Genomic DNA, 18,925 nt, shown 5'->3' on the forward strand with positions numbered 1-18,925 from the left:
AGGATTTCCAAACTACATTATAAAGATCTGGCATTGCCATTTTCATTCATTGAAACCTGGGGCCTGTTGCAGAAAGTGTTGCAATCCATCGCAACTGTGAAAATCATGCGCAACTTGATTTTCAACCAATCAACAGCGCGCATATGGGACTTGCGATTGATTTTTTGGCTTGCGTTTAAACGCAACTCTTTCTGCAACGGGCCCCTGGAATACTTTAAAATGATGTGTTCTATTTGTCCAATGTCATCAGAATCAGGATGTATATTCATATTATAGATTTGAGTCAATATCTGTATTCAAGACACGTTAATACGGCAAACATAAAGAAAACGAACCATATGCATTTTTTATGAATTTTAATGAATCAGTACAATCAAATTTATATAAAATGGCATTTTCGATCAAAATTGATCAAAACATAATAATGCAGTTTATGTTTGGTGCACACCCTCTCCTTTAAGCCGCATTTTGTAATACATACATGTATTTCTCCATAAACATTAATTGCACAATCAGTATTGATAAATGGCTGTAATTGATCAACGTGGCAAGGTTCTTGAGCAGAACGCTGGAATTTACGCGATTTTGCCCTCGAAAATAGTGTAAACATTTTGTTTGAATAATAATTGGTTAAATCATATCACGACGAAGAGAAAGAGCAATCTATAATAACATACATGATCATAGTTTTTACTGCTTGTCTATTGACCACAGATACTGAATGTTCGATGCCAGTATTGGGAGAGACGGGGGGGGGGGGGGTCAGAAAGAGAAACCAGATAATAAACAGATAAAACTCTATAAAACAAGGGTTTACATAATGTCGGATTGAAAAGGGAAAATGCATGTTTGCTGGCTTAAATAATGGATAATTCGGTGCAAATTTCATGCAAAAGTTGTTAAAAATTACCAATTACACGAATTTTGTTGTTAAATACCCTCCAAGCATGCATGTTCCCTTTCAACCCAACAATGGGTAAGTTTTTACTCAACTTTTTTTTATTGAAAGAACACTATTTTCAACCCAGAGGTGGGAACCTTCGTTATTATCTTGGAGGAACCTGGCATGGTAGATGCATTCATTTATTTGAGAGAATGAAAGAATGTATGACCTCCAATTTGATTTCCCTGTTTTCATAAACGAGCATGTTATTCTTTCTTTGTCATTTTCACATCGTCCAAATAAACGACCCTTTGTGTTCTTTAAATCGGGAAATCGAGCGAGAAATAATTTGTTCTGGAATAAAGCCGACGGGGAAGTCTGTCTTTGAATTTGTTTTTATCGGATTTACCTGTTCTATGTATTGGCAATCAATTCAACCAAAATAATGTAGCCTCCAAAAATATATATTTCGGAGATAGATACCAGTATATGTAATATTTGTTTGTCCTTCAAAATGATCATTCCCAACATGCACCCATAGATAATAGAAGGAAAAAATTGTTTCATATTTTTTTCTTTGATAGGTTAAAGGACAGCAGCCTCTCAATTTTCCAAAAAAAGCTTTTCAAGTCTGCATACAATACCTGAGGAAAAATTTAATATACTAAGATTAAGTTTAACTGATAGACCATGCAGTAAAACATGACTTACAAGAATTCTGATTAAAACCACATTTTGCTCCTTGTTTTAAGAACTTTGGATAACATAAAAATACAGGACTACTGCACGCCTGAGTCAAGTCCACGCAGGTTTAAGAGTTTTGCAGTTCATTCCCAATATTAGATTCCCCGACCAACACGACCAAGCATATGTCGAAAACGTGAAAGAAGGTCCATTCGGCTAAACGATACGTTATGTCCAACATCGAAACGACGTACCAATGGCTGTACACAGCGGGGGTGGGCAGTATAAAATTTTTATTTTAATGTAAATTTTGCAAAAAATTCACCGAAAGTGTGCATAAAATCCTTCAATTTCACTCTTCAGAAAATGCAAAAACACCCCATGACAAGCTCTGTCGCCTCATCCCCTCGCTTCCGAGTTTCTTAGAAAGAAATTAAGCATCTTGACCCCCCCCCCCCCGGAGGGGGCGGGACATCTCATACGGCCACGAACGTAACAAATCTAAAAGCGACTATTATCCAAACGTCCTATCCGTCATGTATACGTCGTATAGATACGCTCTCTGGGTTTATCAAAACCCTCATCTTGCGTGTCCTGTGAATATAAATGATAGACTTGTCGGCCACTCTTGTCACGGCGGGAGACACTGCAATCAATACTCTCTGGTGATAAACATGATAACGAAATGCATGTGACGATGAAGTACTTCTATAATCATATCAATAAATATAGTCATTTATAAATCTCTGAAAGCATTTTCTTGAATTCAAATCTCAAATCGCGATATTTACATCAAGAGTACGATAAAGGTTTATGAATGTTTTTTCTTGGTGATTTCTTTGCCATGGTTACGCTGGGACTTCCGTTAAATCGACCGTACTAAGCGGCTGATACTCAGTATTTCCGTTATTGTTCAAACTGTCAAGCTGTAAACTCATGTACCCACAAGGCGACGGCCCACGGGGCGGTTTGGGCGTGGTGATGATGGGAACACTGTACCTCTCTGAATCCAATGAACTCTCATCCGAACAAAATTCCTCCGATCTTCCTTTTAACTTGACTGTATCGTCATCCCCGCCGTCCAACGACTCGACGTGCTCTCGCTCCTGCTCATCGATCTCCACGTACGTCGCCATGTCTGCACTCTTCTTTTCGGGATGCTGCGAGTCCATTGTGACGTCATATTGCATCCCGCGCGGTCTCCCGCCATTTTGTCTTTTGTCGCAGTAGCAGAAGATGATGAAGATGATGATGAAAACAACACTCCAAAACGTGAGACCAACGGCAAGGATGATGGTGATGAATCGCTCGTCGTACTTGTACTCGATGATCTGGTAATCGAGTGTTGAATGCGGGGAGGGGTGCGTGCTGGTCTCCATGGATTGGTGAAACGTGGAGGTTTCTTTTGACGCTTTGGTAGATGTCCCCGTGGTCGTAGTAGAAGGACGGACGGTTGACGAGTCTTCTGCAAAATCACAAAGAATATAGGGAAGTTTATTAAAGTTATTAAACAGGTCAAAAGGCATTAATAGGTTTGTAAGTGTCACCTCTCCAAACAGCTCTCAGCACTCTTAAGAAGAAGGTGCAAATTGGAACCCTTTGTCTCGTATTACATGCATTAGGATTCCTCGAGAAAATTGGTTTCCAATTGCTCAAAAATCTTAAATGGTTTTATAAGGAATCTAAAAAGGATTCTGAAGTGACTTTTTGAGGTAATTTAGAACAATTTAGGGAACATTGAAATACGGGTCAAGCATAGAGCCATAGAACCATTTCAGTCAAGTCTGACAGCACCCTCAGTCTACCTGCCCATTTTAGGCTCTATAGATTAAAAATATTTTAAAAACAGCAACAACAGCAACATTATTAACAAACTCGAACATGTCGAAGATCGCTGAAATTCATGTAACAAAATTAGGGAAATAAAACCCCAAGCATCTAAGTTAGACGCTCATCGTTCAAAAAAAATGCGTCAGGGTGAAAGGGCGGCAAAAAACCGACCCATTTACCATCCCTATTTCCCCATCCCCTACCCCTTTTATCTCTACCTCTCCTCTCCCTCTTTTTTTAGGGGTAATTCAATTCTCCATATACAAAAGAGCAGTCTGACCCATGCACCCCCGATAGGATGGTCAATGTAGCCCCAGTAAGTAGACGTATACCATTAATTTATTTCGCATGTCCCGTACACTAATTTAAACAGCAGCGAAAGAGAAAGAACTCAAAATCCTGCATCCTGTACAAGATGACTGATGACACAATGAAAGTGAAAGATTTCTACACGGGAGATCGATTTGTCATTAATAAACATCCCAACTGTTTACAAAGCACTCCACGTCTGATCAATCTTTCAAGTGTTAATGGGTCATTAGACAAACCAAGAGACATCTTTACGAGGGATCTCAAAGAAACCCTACCATCATTAATGACAGTGACAGATCCATGCAGGTAGAACATTCGCCGGACCCGTGCCCCCGCCCCACCTATGGAGCCCACCAAAAAAGTACTTGTTATTGGAAAATGTCGAGCATACGCAAGTGAAGACCCCCTTTTTTTGCTTGTTAAAAAATTTCGGGACAAATCTGCCCCCTTTTGGAAAATCTGGAATCCGCCCCCTTATTCCTGTTTTTAAGGGCAAATTTAATCATTATATACTGGCAGTATTATCGCGAAATAGATATTATCATAATTGAAATGTCTCAAAGAAAAATAAAACATTGAATATGGCAAGATTGGTATAGCAGTTTTTCAGCCATTCTGGATTAGTTGTCAACGTCCATTTTGTTATTAGTATCAAACACAACATACCCATTTTAACTGTATATTATCAGTTTGAATCAAATTCGGAACCGCATAACAATATTGTTTTTTCTTCTCTCTTTCTGTTATTAAAATGTACTCATATAATTTTGTTTATTACGTTTAATCATGTCAATTTTGTGAATAGAACTTGAAACGATGAATAATGCAATTCCGTAATTGAATTTGAAAATATTGCAAACTCGTTATAGATGCTAAAACAGATTGCTTTTTTCTATTCTTATTTTTTTTTTTTAAAAGGGAGGGTTCTGTTCTCATTCTCTTATGTTGACGTCATTGATGGAGGGGCCTTGGGTATGGTATCATTGCAGTCTTTCAGAAATATAGATCTTAACATATATTTGAAAGCTGGCCGTTAAAATTGGCATGCGATTTCCCCTCGACCATGCCTCTAACTTGCCATCGGCCACATGCCATGTTTCATATCAAAACAAAAACAAATGAAATTGAATTAGTCTGCCTGCCTCTTTTAGGAGTGAGCACGTCATATCAGGCGGACGTATAGGTCACATCGGACGGCATAGATCGGGGTCAAGACTCGACGTGAGACCGACTCTAATTACCAATGGCGTGGTGGGCAGGAGGGCTAACGCCCATGGAAATGGAATAAGAGGTGGTGTGGCACCAGAAAAGTGTTACTCCCAGTTAATGGGTTCCTTCTAATATAAGCCATCAAATCAAAGATATCTGATGGAACAGTTTAGATATTTTGATATTCATAGACAGCACTCTTGACGCAAGTTTGCTATTTTGGGGATACATTATTGAAGAGAGAGGGAGAGAGAGAAGGGGGTGCAATGAGCACCCTTACTTTCCTCTTTGTTTGGTAAGGAGATTCCTTCTCTCAGTGTGGGTCCATCAAGAATTTGGTGACGTCAAATAGCAAAAGGGGTTTGATTACGTAGTGTATATTCTCGGCGTGCATGCGGTTGGACAATTTAAGTAACTTCCAGCAAGAAAAATAATAATTTATGAAAATAACAAAAAGTCTTTAGATATGGTGATCATGTGAAACAAATACGACATCTATCATGATTGTCATGTCATTTTTAATGAAATTATCTTTAGAAAATGATTGATTTCGCGGATCGGTAGCAATAACATTTCCTTTTACAAATCTACTTAAAAAATATAAGAGAGTATTTGATAATCAGTTATATATAGGTATACTTATAATTCTACAATAACAAGCATATCAGATAGTTATTTTATAATTATTCTGTGCGAGTAAGAACAACCTCAGTCAATTAAATGGAAGGAAATAGAATCTTCGTTCGAACGATATTATACCAAATATCTGGAGAGAAATTGAAAAGCAGTTGGTAAGGACGCAGGTGAAGAATACTCGATATAGAAGAGGAAGAAGAAGAAGGGGGGGGGGGGGTGAAAAAGGGGAGGTGGTGTTGGTGAAGGGAGAGGAGGAGGGGAAGAAGAGGAGAATAAAGAAGAAGAAGAAACAGAATGAGAACACACTTATTACTATAAAGAATAAGATAAGGAGAAGCATATGTGAAGACAATTTCTTACCTATAGGGAAGCAGCTTCCATTGACGACTGTGATGTCATCTATAGCTGTATCAGACCAATAACCATTACCAGGCTTAGCTTCGAAAGAAAGCTGGAAAAAAACGATAGATCAAAATATAAAATTGTTTTCCTCATCCTCGATAATCACATTACGAATGTTTGTGATATTGACAGTGATAATTTTAAGTTGTGGAAAACGGGGAGAAAAATTAGAAAATGACAGATTAAAAGGAGAGGTCTTGGCGGTGTAACGCTATAATCCAAATTATTCCATAAAGAACTTTAAAAAAGTCGCCCCTCCCCCAACATTTGAAACATGTTGACTGTATTTACATCATGGGTTTGAATAAAGTTATAGCAATTTATTTTCCTTTCCGTGTAAAACTATTAATATCTCGTCTTTTGAAATAAACATGGCTTTGGTTGTTTGAAGATACATCATTGAAAATAAGTAATTTGTTTCTAATAAAAAAAAATCGATTGATTAGAAATCGGTTAAGAATCGGTATTGGTGTGACTATAGCATCATGATATATACAAGAACTTCGGTTTCGTGAAACCGACCAGATAACTTGTCTTCCAATTCTATATCATATACCTTGCATCCCCGGTCACACGGTACGTCAACGCTGACATTGAGCCACTGGTTCCCTTGCTCCCATAACATGGTCCACAGCTCTTCGGAAAGTTTCTCCGGTTGGGAATCGTCGAGGACCCGGAGGCTCAGCTCGCCGGTATCGTCCCCGTACATGTGGTAGAAAAAGGTCACGCAGTAGGTGGGGAGGGGTGCAAGGGAGGGGCTAATGAGATGGGCCGCATTCCAGGCGTGAACACCTGTTCCTTCTATGAAGGCGTAGTGACCTGTGGATGAGATGTGGAAAAGGGGGTATTTACATCTACTGAAGATAAACGCATTGACTGGCTGACGGGAATGCTTCTAAGAGAATGGCAAATGTTCTTATTTTGCATTTTAAAAATAAACAATCTTTCATCAATATAGGTATTCATTTACGTAATGATGTTTATAAGGCTTGATTAAAAATGTCCCGATATCTAACCAGTCTTTATTGTGACTGTGCTCAAACTTCAAAGGCACAACCGCTCTGGTGAAAGGACAAGGGGTTACATTGACTATTAACAGAATAGGTGTAAATTATACTTATTTCAGTCAGTGATAACAAATCTGATTCTTCAGAAATACAACAATACAAATATAAATAGAGCAATTTGAAGCTAATAACCAATCATTTTCTATGTACTTTTCCTTCAGGATTTATCAAAATTCTCTGTACATACCAGTGCCATTTTCTCCAAGGGTGTGGTCGTAATCTGGTCCTGTACCTCTTGATGGGGTTGGTCCCGTTCTCCTCTTCCAGTTGAAATCATCCCGATCCCCCTGGACGTACCCACAGAGATCATCCGTCTCGAAGTCACAAGAACCAGCAAACTTCACCTCTGTGGAGAATAAGAAAAATAATCAATTAAATGATTGTAACAATAGAACAACTAGTCATTTGAAATGATATTCATTAAAAATAAATGTTCGAAACATTTTATTGCGTAGATCAGAAGCGTAATGAGCCAAAAATTTAGAGGGGGACATACGGGACAAAATTTCTTCAAAGTTAACTTTTTAGCTTTCTAATACAATTATTGAAATTTGGGATACAATTAAATTACAATTATATCCAGAAAAAACGACACGACATCACCTATCGACGTTTCCCCTCTCCCTTTCTTTCTTTTTCCCCTCCGTTTTCTCTTGGTTGCCCCCGTCTGTCATGTCTGTAGGTCTACGCTATTGTGGCCTAGATCCATGCAGTGATTCATTATATCACACTTCACATGTATCAAACTTAAAAGGAACAATTGAGGTGTCGCAGTGTAGTGGTTCAGTCGCTTGACTCTTAAACCAAGGGTCGAGGGTTCGAATCCCACCTGGCGCTAAAGTCTTTTGGCAAAGCACTTAATTATCCACATTCTCCACACAGGTGTTGGGTACCCCGGTAGGATGTGAAAGCCAATGTGCATAGATTGGCACCGTGTGCACCGATAAACGGTTGTCTGGCCAGGATACTCCCCAGGGAGTGGAGATGGTGCACTTTATGCGTGGAACAGTAATGGATCCTATGACCGGGGTGATAATGATTACACTGTAAAGCCCTTAGAACCACTACGTATGAAGCGCTATATAAATTAACAACTAATAATTGGTTATATTCCAATTTTAAATTAATTTTGCCATATAAATTACGTTCTCCACAACCGGTCCGGATTAATCTAATAATAAATCGTCCAGAGAATAATACGCACAATACAAGGAAAACGGAAATCGGAAATACAAATTTCCGCCATTAACCATATAACGGGCTATTACTTTAGCAAAGATCAACAGAGTATAAGCTTACATCTAAAGCATGAATGACTTTGACAAGCGAAACAAAAGGTCAGAAATCCCATGGCCGGTAATATCTAGAAAAAAAATCCCCGATTGCCATATGTTTTAATCGTTTTCAGAACCAATTATCTTATATTCGTTTTCATAAAAAATTATGATTATGAATTACAAAAGAGATTGTACTCTGAAATAGTTTGAATACTAGGGGTAGACCTCACAATTAAATTTAATTCTTTCTTAACTCTACTTTATCTCTTTAACTCCTTATTTTAATATTTCTTACAACTTGAAATTTAATTGGCGCAGTCACCCCCAGCCCCCTGCAGCGTCATCCTACATACTAACCGAAAATTTTGTAAAAGGGAATAAATGCAATTTTCTTGACAAAAAGAGCCTTACAGGCCCAACATTTTGTTTGGGGGGTAACATTGAAACACAACTTTATAAATCATACCAAACAAACATGTTCACTCTTTATTCGATATTGAGCTAAGTATGTGACATGTATCATTTTACACATTTTGTTTTGTAGATGAGTTATTCATGTTGAAAGAATGAAGCTACTATACCAACCTGTTTCAATGGCCGATATCACAAATATTTTTTTTTCTTCAAATAGTTCCACTTCTCCGATAATTTTATTGGCAAAACTCGAATATTACTGCTCATATCGCAAACTTTGCGATTCCTTTAATGAGCCCCTTGAATCATGAATACAACAAGCATTACAAAACCAATGAATATTCATTGTTATAGGAGGGCACGCACCAGCAATAACTTTAACGACCACCCCCCCCCCCCCGGCTTCAAGCGTTCATTATAAGTGCATGAAAATGAGGGAACCCGTTGTGTTTGTATCAGTATGGAGCCCGATCATGACGTCAGCATCAATCACACGCCTGATGGGATATGATATTAACATTCAACCGAGCATGCATTGGAGCATCTAAACCAATAAGCAATATATGCGTTACCAAAATGGTTTAAAGTTCCCCTGAACATGCTGAAAGTAAAAAAAAAAAAACAAAAAAACGGGGTATACAACAACAAATGTCATTTGACCCCTGTGCTAGCTAAATTCGCAACGTTTTAGTTCAAAAAATGTTATTGGAATATTATGTGCGTTATAGAGCACTGCAATAATACTGATGGATATCGTTTCCGTAACCAATGCCAATTATATTATTATGTCAATCACAAGCTGTGAGTGATATCATTGCACTGTATTTGTAAATATCCCATTGTTCTATCTTCCAAACAAAGATATATATTACATTCCAATAATGAACTAAGCAGACAGCCTTTGTCACTCGAGATACTGCTCGCGAGTCGCGACCGCAACTCATAACCACAACTGTACGATTTAAACATCATAATACAATTTTGTTAGAAACCACATGGTTTGGTGGTAAAATTAAAAGCTCTCATTTTTGCAATGATTTATAATACTAATGCTTATGAAAAACCTTTCTAATCTGAGCGAGTTTACAGATGTGCACAGAAGGCATTATAGTAATTACTTAGTCCTGTACATTGTTTATAGCTGTACTTTATACTGATTTCATCGATACGCCTGACTTTGAATTTGAAAATAGAGCAGGGTCGGGTCAACCCTGTCATCACCCGATGACTGTTATAGCAGAGGTCAAAGGTTATACCAAACAAACTTGACGCCTTATCCATGATTGGCAAATCATGTCTGAACTTCGGAGAAAGATCACTTATTTCCAATAAAATACAGCATGCAGCCACGATTATAGAAAAGGTTAATTACAAAACCCATAATATTTGATTTATTTGTTCTCGTCACAAGTTAATTTTCCTCCATAAAATATATACTGAAGCACATTTCACTACATTCCTATAAGGGGGAAATTTCATCCGGATAATTTCAAGATAAGAATATTGATAATGCATGAAATCATCCATGGACAGCTATAAATATTTTTTTACCCATAAATCGAATTGGTTATATAGGCAGGTGTATTTGGAAGGTCGCAGATTGTGGTCCTATGGAGATGAGCATGTTTGAGTTTTAAAACTATATCCTGAAAATATTGGAGGAGAGGCGGGAGGGGATCCTTCTGTTTTATGAGTGTTGGGTTAGTGGGTAGGAGTATACAGCGCCTAGACCACAGACGGTTTATTTCTAATTCGTATAATGCCAATTCGTCCAATTACCAACTCGTCTACTTTCATTTGGTCTACCATCAATTCGTCTGTCCACTCACCTTTCATTTAGTTTAATGCCATTCCGTCCAATAACCAGTTGGTCCAATAGCTATTTAGTCCATATACCATGTGGTCTAAATTGTGCAGAATGAATTGACATAACATGGGTATTAGACCAAGTAGTTATTAGACGAAATGGTATTAGACGAACTGGTAATTAGACGAAGTGATGATTGGACCAAATATTGGACTAAATGGTTGTAAGATAAAATGTGGATGGACGGAACGCATTAGACTAAATGAAGGTAGACCATGTGGTGGACGAGTTGGCAGTGGACGAATTTGCAATTTAACGGCCCCACAGACTATACAGTCATGATTATAAGATGTCTAAAATATTAATTCATTATTAAAGATTACACGCAGATACGACTTGAAATGTCAAAGATGGCTGCCAATGTAGAATTGGCAGCCATCTTAATTTTGACATTTACTTATACAAAATATTGGAAACCAAACAGGTTGGAAGGGTATATAGCATGCAGACATTGAATTACAAAGGGTTATAGGGCGTCAAGGGCTTCTTGGCACAGTGGTAATCACAGAGGATTGATGGTCCAAATCATGACAATGATGACTGGCAAGAATTCGATGATGATAGAGATGGCAACTTCATTGCTTCCAGTCCATTACGTCCCCAGGGTTCAATAGACAAGCGTTTGGAGACCGTCCAAACATTTCCTTTACTCCTTCCAATTGGTTTCCTTTTCCTTATTCTACTTTCACCTTTAATTTGGGCCTACACCCTATCTCATCCAGCATGCCTCTGCCACAACCGAAAACTCCCCCCTCTCCTTTCCCATCCCTCCCCGCCACCTTTCCTTTCCCTCTCTCATTATGACCACTTTATTCTCTTTATTCCTTTCACCTGATAACCCCACATGAATCAGTATTCCTATAAAGCAATATTCTGAACTAAAACTAAAACAACTCATACAAATAGTGTCTCCTATCTTTCTTTTCCATGTAACCAATATGACGAAGGTAACTGTTTTGACGTTATAAACACAGGAATTCCCCACTTCGAGTTCATCTTCAAGTATAGCGATTTCCGGGAATGACAAGCCAATCTTCCTGATCCCGATTATTAAAAGCATATAAATATGGGAACCAGGTATAAAAAAATAATTTTCCGATGGAATGTAGTTGGTTTAAATCATAGGGGGGCATCTTCGCATAAACGGTTATTCTTCGATCATCTAAGAAGAAAACCGAACTGGCTACTTTCAGGCAAAATGAGGACACTTCTGATCTGCACTAACATCGAACAAGAATAGTGCAAATTCCCGCCTTTTGTCATTTCAATCGGCTCGTTTGATGGTAATCATAATTGGGGTCTATATACTTTACTATAAGTGCTCTCTTTCATTTGCTAATACGTTTGTATATTACAAACCAATCATATATATTTTACGCAATATATACAATATAGATCAAAGGGAGGTTGGCCCAAAGAACATGGATGTGTTTTAATTTCCAAATGAGATCCTCTGCCAAAATCTGAATATTATCCTTAAAAATGACACCTATAATTGCACCAAGGATTCTGTTGTCATAATATGCAGCTGCATTTGAGACAGCCTTGGCATCTTGGAAACACCTATATCCTTTCTAATCCCATATTCCCCAATCAGTCAAAATTCAGGTTTTACTTCATTCGTCAGTCCATAATATAAGGCCACACCCACACCACGTGTAGCTTCTCATAATCCCAGAAGAGTCGGTTACGTAATCCCGAACAGTTATAGCCCATGATAAGGATGATAATGGATTAAATCGGGAAATGCTAATTGATTATCGTCGATATCATCGCCATGCAAGCCGTGTCTACTAAATATTTATAGCACTGAATTAGGTTTCATGTCTACATACGAGTGATGTCTGACCACACACAAAAAAAAACTTCGATTTGGTCGGCAATTCAGTGTTGATACCATGAAATGATGGTAAATTTGAACCCAAATGAGACTGATGAGATTAACTGAAACTGATGATTATCATAAATTTAGTATAAATCATTGAGATACATGTAACATTTAGATAAAAATGTATACAATGTTACAACTCTGTGTTTGAAATTTTGGCAGTCTAGGGAAATTAACATTGTATGTTTTGGAAACGAATAATTGAATAATTGAAAAATTGTTGACTGACTGTTGATTGCGTATATTCCATATTTTCACAAAACTTGCAAACGCTATCTCTTACATCCATGTAAATAAATCTGATAGATTCGTAAAGGTAGTTTTTCTTGCCTTTTATCATAGAATCATCACCAAGTATACTGAACTTAAACTATATATGTACAATTTGCATTAATACCATGTATTTCTTCATGGTGATTTGTTGAAATGTGGAATAAACTGAACCGACCTGAACAGAACATAACTGACTTTTTGCATGTATTGATGTCTATATGGAAAGGTACAAGAAATAAAATACTTGTTGGTTCCTTTGTTACTCTTTCCTATACATCACTTTGTATAACTTCTATTTTGTATTGCTAATTCAATAAAGTACCCAATTTATTAGATATATTTCCCCGGGATATAGCACACAATCAAGGCATGCATTCCTTTTTTTTACAGATTATATTGAATAGCTATTTTACACATGTAAGATTAAGATTGGTTGGATAAAATATATGCAAAGTCGGGTTCAAGATGCCAATGACTCACCTATATTGGCTAAGCATTCTCCAGTCTGTTTGAGCAGCAGAACAAACATGGACATTAGCAAACAGCTGACTTGTTTGCTCAACATCTCCGCCATGATTCTCCGATCTTGAGGTCACTTTAATACCTCTTGGTTAAAGAATAATAATTCTAAGAACGCATTAATATAATAATTCTAAGAATCAATCATTATGGTGATCTGTTTCTGAGTGAGAGAAGATCTGAAATAAACTGAACCAAGCGAATGCCGGGGATGCTTCGACTTTGCGGATGACCGGAGTTGATGCTGGCTTATATGAACATGAAGATCCGGAAGTTTTGACGAGTAGGCATCAAGACTGTGTTTGGCAGGTTGTAGTCCAATGTAAAATGAAATATCCAACTAAATCCAAATCGATATGATGGGTTTTAGCTCATTTCCCCTGATTTTGTTTTCTGGAACTGAGCCGAATAAGGGTTATCGCCCTGTTGATATTCCAGACTACTGACTTCCTCTGAACATCAGTCTTCAAGGTTTGCTAAAGGAACACGTCCGATCTACACAGGGATTCTTCTGCGCGCGCTTCCAATTTTCAGCAGAATCCTGAATCCGCGGGGAAACACAATCGTCTGCAGGAGAATACAACACGGTTTTATTATGACCTGCACGAACCCCCGCAGCGAGCGATATGATATTCACGCTCAGGCTAAAGTCCATCGTATTGTCAATTTTTGTTTAATCGCTTTCGATTCACTTGTCTACCTACCGCCACCCACGCAAATACGTCTACACCTTTTCAATCCCATTAATAATATTTTTAAAGCAGGAAATATATGAAGCTTTTGTCTCCTGACCGAATTTTTTCCCACATCCATTGACGTTGTTGCAAGAAAACATCCGGCCCGTCAGTACCATGATTACTAGAGAAGTAACTTGATATCGGTTGAAGATCATCAGATCTGGAGCGGTTAACCTTATATATTTCTTTCATAATTTCACAAATCAATTTATGAAAGGGCGATACCTAAGATTGTCCGTGGTATTGTCATTGGGTTCTTCCATTCATGATTTCAAAATTAATCTCTTCTGATATAGGGAGAAATTTTAGATCCATCGGCATTGCCTGAGAACACCCTCACGATATTGTCTTTCTTTCTTTTCGCCTTCAATCGTCATGACTTTCAAATTGTCGCTCGCACTGAAAAAAAATGTGAGTTTAGTCTTATCTGATTATTTTTTTCGCTGCAGTTATATAAGCATGGGCAGTAGCGCGTAATGACTTGAGGAATTTGAGGAATTGGGGCAGAATATATGGTATACGGGGAAGGAGTGGGGTGGGGGGGTTATATTTCAAAACAGTCAGAGAGCGATTAATGAATATAGATTAACTCAAAATGGAAATCTATTAATGACAAATTTTAATACAGTTTACCAAAAAAATGTACTCATATTTTACAGATTTTCCTTTCACTTACCCCTTTACTTCACATTTTCCTTATTGTTTTCTTTTTGTAAAATGGAACTATTCTTGGGACAAACGAAAGATAGTTTGTAAAAGTCTTTTTAACATGAGCAAATAAGTTCTGTCATCGAGAGAAGGGATCGAGAGGTAGTGTGTGTAGGGGGGGGGGGCTCCTTCTCGTTTAAACCGTTCCCCTTTGTTTTAAGAAAGTGTTGATTCTAGCATGACAGCTCTCTGTTTTATCCTCATTTATGATTTCTTTAAATTGAATTCAATTCTTTATTTCATCCCCATTCAAAACATAATACAGAGTACGATAATATAAAGTAATATAAATCAAGTACAATTTACAGACCTGCATCATTACTTCGTAAAAAGTATAATATTGAGCATAAATGGAAATGAGGGGGTCCACCGAAAGCAAAGCTTGTAAAGTGTGGACAAAAAAGAGAAGGAACAAAAGGAACAAAGCTACTCACATAAAAAGATGAAAATTATTGCGAAAGTGTTTTTTAAGAGATCTATGCGTCTTGTTATATTAGCTGGCTAGTATAAACCTCCATGTGCTCTTTACAGGGGCCGTGGAACGGCGGAGATGAGGGGGCTTCATCCCAACTTTTTTCAACGTGTACAAAAAATTACCGTCATATTTCGGATTATTTTCGATTGGTAACCCCCTCCCCATACTTTCAAAGCCATTCCGCGATACGTTTTTAGTGTGTATCATTTAAAACAAAAGTATTGATGATACTGTACTGGTATTGGGTGTTAAGAATTGGTCAACGAATATAGCAAAAAAAAAATACGATACTGTCCAATCCTGCAATAAATATCTCGTCAGAAAATAAGCAAACACCCGCCTATAAGGATTTTGTTTGATTTAATAAGTTCATAATTTTGTGTCAGAATGTTTAAAAACTTCCTTTATACTCTATATTTATCGTTATTTTGTTTATATTAAGTTTAAACGGACTTACCTCCATCAGACGATGATTATCATAGTAACAACCTGATAAGGGAAGGCTTGGAGACTGTAAATTTTTCCTGTTTGTGAATGGTTTTGTCAAAACTTTTTTCCTGTTTGTGACGTTGATAAAAAGAGGTCTTATAGGTTAGTATATCGAAGGTCGTGGGAGGCTGAAAATGCAAAGAAAAAGGTGACTTTCTTCCCTGGCTGAACAGTAGGGAAGGCGGGGTAAGTTGTGACAATTTTTGCATTTTGCATGTTAGAATTGATATGACTAGTAATACTGTAGAAATAAGTACCTTGCCTTTAAATTTGATACTTGGGAAATGTTTTTCACCTATATATAACTTTCTACCCCCACACTGAAAGTTATCGTGACCTTTGAAAAAACTGAAGTCAAATGGCTCAACTTGCCCCATATATGGGGTAAGTTGTGTCCCCATCTTGGGTAAGTTGAGCCACGAAAACTATGTACAAAATGTATGCGGGAAGAACCAGGATGTCAATTTTTCATTTAAAGTCTTTTCACTTGCTAATTCTCAATAAATACTAACATTTTCTAAAAGCAAAAGAACTGTCATGTGAATTTGCTCCTTTCTGCCTGCATATCAATGGCTTTTTATGTTTTTTATTTTTTTATTATATATTACCATAAGAGTTACCATGGCTAAACTTGCCCCATGTTGGTTGGCTTAAATTAGCCCGTCCGAACTTATTGCGATATTTTCACATCCACACATTTCTTATGCATCCATCATGTAAAAGACAATGACACGAATGACAATCCATACCTGGAATAACAATATTGTTCTTATTTCTATAATATGTTTAAAGACGTGTGTGGGTAAAAAGCACTTATCTATTTCACACCCTTTTTTTTAAACTTTTTTGGCTAAAATTTGTATTTTTCCCTCTAAAAAAAGTACTTTTTGTTTCAAAGTTGAAAACAATGTGGTGGGGTTAAGGGTTATGCAATGGGTCATCAATACATGCCACCACCACAATGTCTGACTCATTAGCCTGGGGGTGGTGGCTCAACTTGCCCCTATGCTCAACTTACCCCGCATTCCCCTACGTTTTGTTCGAAGTTGGAAATAAAGTGGTTGGGTTAAGGGTTATGCAATGGGTCATCAATACATGACACCACCACAATGTCTGACTCATTAGCCTGGGGTGCCTGGTGGTTCAACTTGCCCCTATGCTCAACTTACACCACCTTCCCCTATGTACCTTTTTCCATTAGATGTTAGATCTTCCTTGATCAATTGGCAGGTATAATTTATACGCATGGGAAAATATCTAGGGACGACCCTCATGGGACGTTCATAGACATCTACACTGGAATAACTTCATCCACTTTCATGGTAACTGGAAAGTAACAAGTGAATTTTAATCATACGGATCTCCTCATTTCGATGCCTAGAAATAACCTTGTCTCGATAACTTAACATATTAATCTATTACTTAAAAATAAATAATTTTGAAAAAAAAAATGTTTGTTCATTTCATTTTAGAGTACCATGACATCGATTTCTTTTCCATTATGTAATGAAAAAAATTGAACACGGATACATTATGAGCATTTGTGTAGGTTTTAAAAGAGAATGAAAAACCGGGAACAGATTTCATGTAGCATGTATGAAATGAAAAACAAAAATTTAAAAGACAATTCAATGAAAGTTTTAGAAAGAGTGAATAAATAGTTATGAATGTTATGAGTATTTGAATTTCGACATCATTAACGATGTTTGTATCCTTTTAGTACTGTGCCTAACATGGCGAGTGATATCTCAACTCCTTCTTTTACTTTTCTACATAATTTCACTTAAATTGCGATAATTATGTCAGGGGCCCATCTGATACAAAGAGTTACAAATGATCCGATTAAAACTCAAATATCTGGAAATCCATCATTGTCATAATTTCTTTGTTTTAGAAATTTGCTCAATACCCTTTGTAAACACTGTTAAAAAAACCCTGATTTTACAGAAAAATAAAAGAAAATTTTGCAGAAAGCAATACCAGAATCATTCTTTAAATTCATGAAACAGGAATTTTTCTGCAATTTAACAGAACAGGTCTGTTAGAAAAAGGGGAAAAGAGTGTTTTATTTAAGGAAATTTGTAAGATTACACACACCAAATACCAATTTCCTGTAAGATTACGCAATCTGGTAAGATTACAGGTGTTCTCGAGACTCTGCTGCAGGAACTTCTTTTAGTTTAAGGATAAATTTTCTAACAGTGTTTGTAAACAAAAAGAAGAGAGAAAACACAAAATGTATGAATATGTCATTTCTAGAAAACATTTTGAACAAACTTGTATTTTAGATGTTGACGTTTTGGCTTTCCATAGTTGCGATTGATTAGATCTCACAACTTTGCAAGACGGGGTCCATGTCGCTTTTACTCAGGCTTTCTTTTTATGTCACTGTATAAAACTTTCGCTCACGCTTCGCGCTCACATGTCATGAGATTTATATCATATTTGCTGGTCTGGAACTTAAAAATATCAAGTTTTAAGTCAATGTACAAAATATATTCCAGCTCGAATATCGCCCTTTCCTTATACCTTGGTCACATTTGCTCTACGGTGGCCGTACGGCGAGTCGAACACAGCCGTTTTATTAATTTTAATTCAAACCAACTATATGCAGTTGTTCATTCAGTAAGGGTTAAAAAAATCAGATGGCGCTATTGATTTTTAGGGAATAAGTATCATAGTAAGCCACATTGTAAAAAATCGTCAACGGGATTCACGGGAAGAATGTCGAGTTGCACGAAATCATAGAAATACGCATTTCTAGCTCAGAATTCGTCTGAGGAAACTTAAAATCTAAAGTGTATTTATTGTATAGGTATTTATATAAACTAAACAATATCGTACTAGTAATCGAGCAAGAAAATATGTCAACTAAATCACTTTTAAATTTAACTTGTGAAGTTGGTGGAGGAATCCGATGGAAAGGTCTAGCTTCTTTCAAGTTTGACAAAGCAAAACGAAAAGAGAGAGAGAGTCCACTTTTGATAAAAATGGTCAATATTGCCCTAAAGGGAACATATAGGCCTAACCTATAACCTCGGGGGGGGGGGGGGGCATTTGCAGTTTAACTTGAGAAAAAAATCAGGTTCCAATTAGAGGGGGATTTCGTTTCCTTTCTTCATTGACTTAAACAGATGGAAAGAACGATGTATGAAAAATCAGTGCCATGGTATTTCAAATAAATGCTAGAAAGGTAGGCCTATTTGTAGGGCAATTCCATAATATGTACGTCACATCCCCTATATTTGGAACCTT

At 37.2% G+C, this 18,925-nt stretch overlaps 1 protein-coding gene across 1 annotated transcript; it reads right to left on the bottom strand.

Annotated features, from left to right (window-relative positions):
• Positions 1–1,768: 1,768 nt before the first annotated feature.
• Positions 1,769–13,385, bottom strand: LOC121415643 (MAM and LDL-receptor class A domain-containing protein 1-like). The gene is made up of 5 exons (XM_041608931.1): positions 13,223–13,385; positions 7,211–7,369; positions 6,513–6,775; positions 5,915–6,005; positions 1,769–3,032 (listed from the first exon to the last, which is right to left on the bottom strand). Exons 1-5 carry the CDS (start codon positions 13,314–13,316, stop codon positions 2,416–2,418), a joined length of 1,224 nt encoding a protein of 407 aa, XP_041464865.1. The 5' UTR covers positions 13,317–13,385; the 3' UTR covers positions 1,769–2,415.
• Positions 13,386–18,925: the final 5,540 nt, after the last annotated feature.

The sequence above is a fragment of the Lytechinus variegatus genome, chromosome 5 (genome assembly GCF_018143015.1).
Source record: "Lytechinus variegatus isolate NC3 chromosome 5, Lvar_3.0, whole genome shotgun sequence".
Classification (NCBI taxonomy): domain Eukaryota; kingdom Metazoa; phylum Echinodermata; class Echinoidea; order Temnopleuroida; family Toxopneustidae; genus Lytechinus; species Lytechinus variegatus.

What these genes read in the sequence shown, in the direction of transcription:
- LOC121415643 (XM_041608931.1), bottom strand. Translation starts at nt 13,316, where the DNA reads ATGGCGGAGATGTTGAGCAAACAAGTCAGCTGTTTGCTAATGTCCATG. An exon ending in CCTTGGAGAAAATGGCACTG is followed by an intron (nt 6,776 to 7,210) that starts GTATGTACAGAG and finishes TCTCATCCACAG; the next exon opens with GTCACTACGCCTTCATAGAA. An exon ending in TGGAAGCTGCTTCCCTATAG is followed by an intron (nt 3,033 to 5,914) that starts GTAAGAAATTGT and finishes GTGATTTTGCAG; the next exon opens with AAGACTCGTCAACCGTCCGT.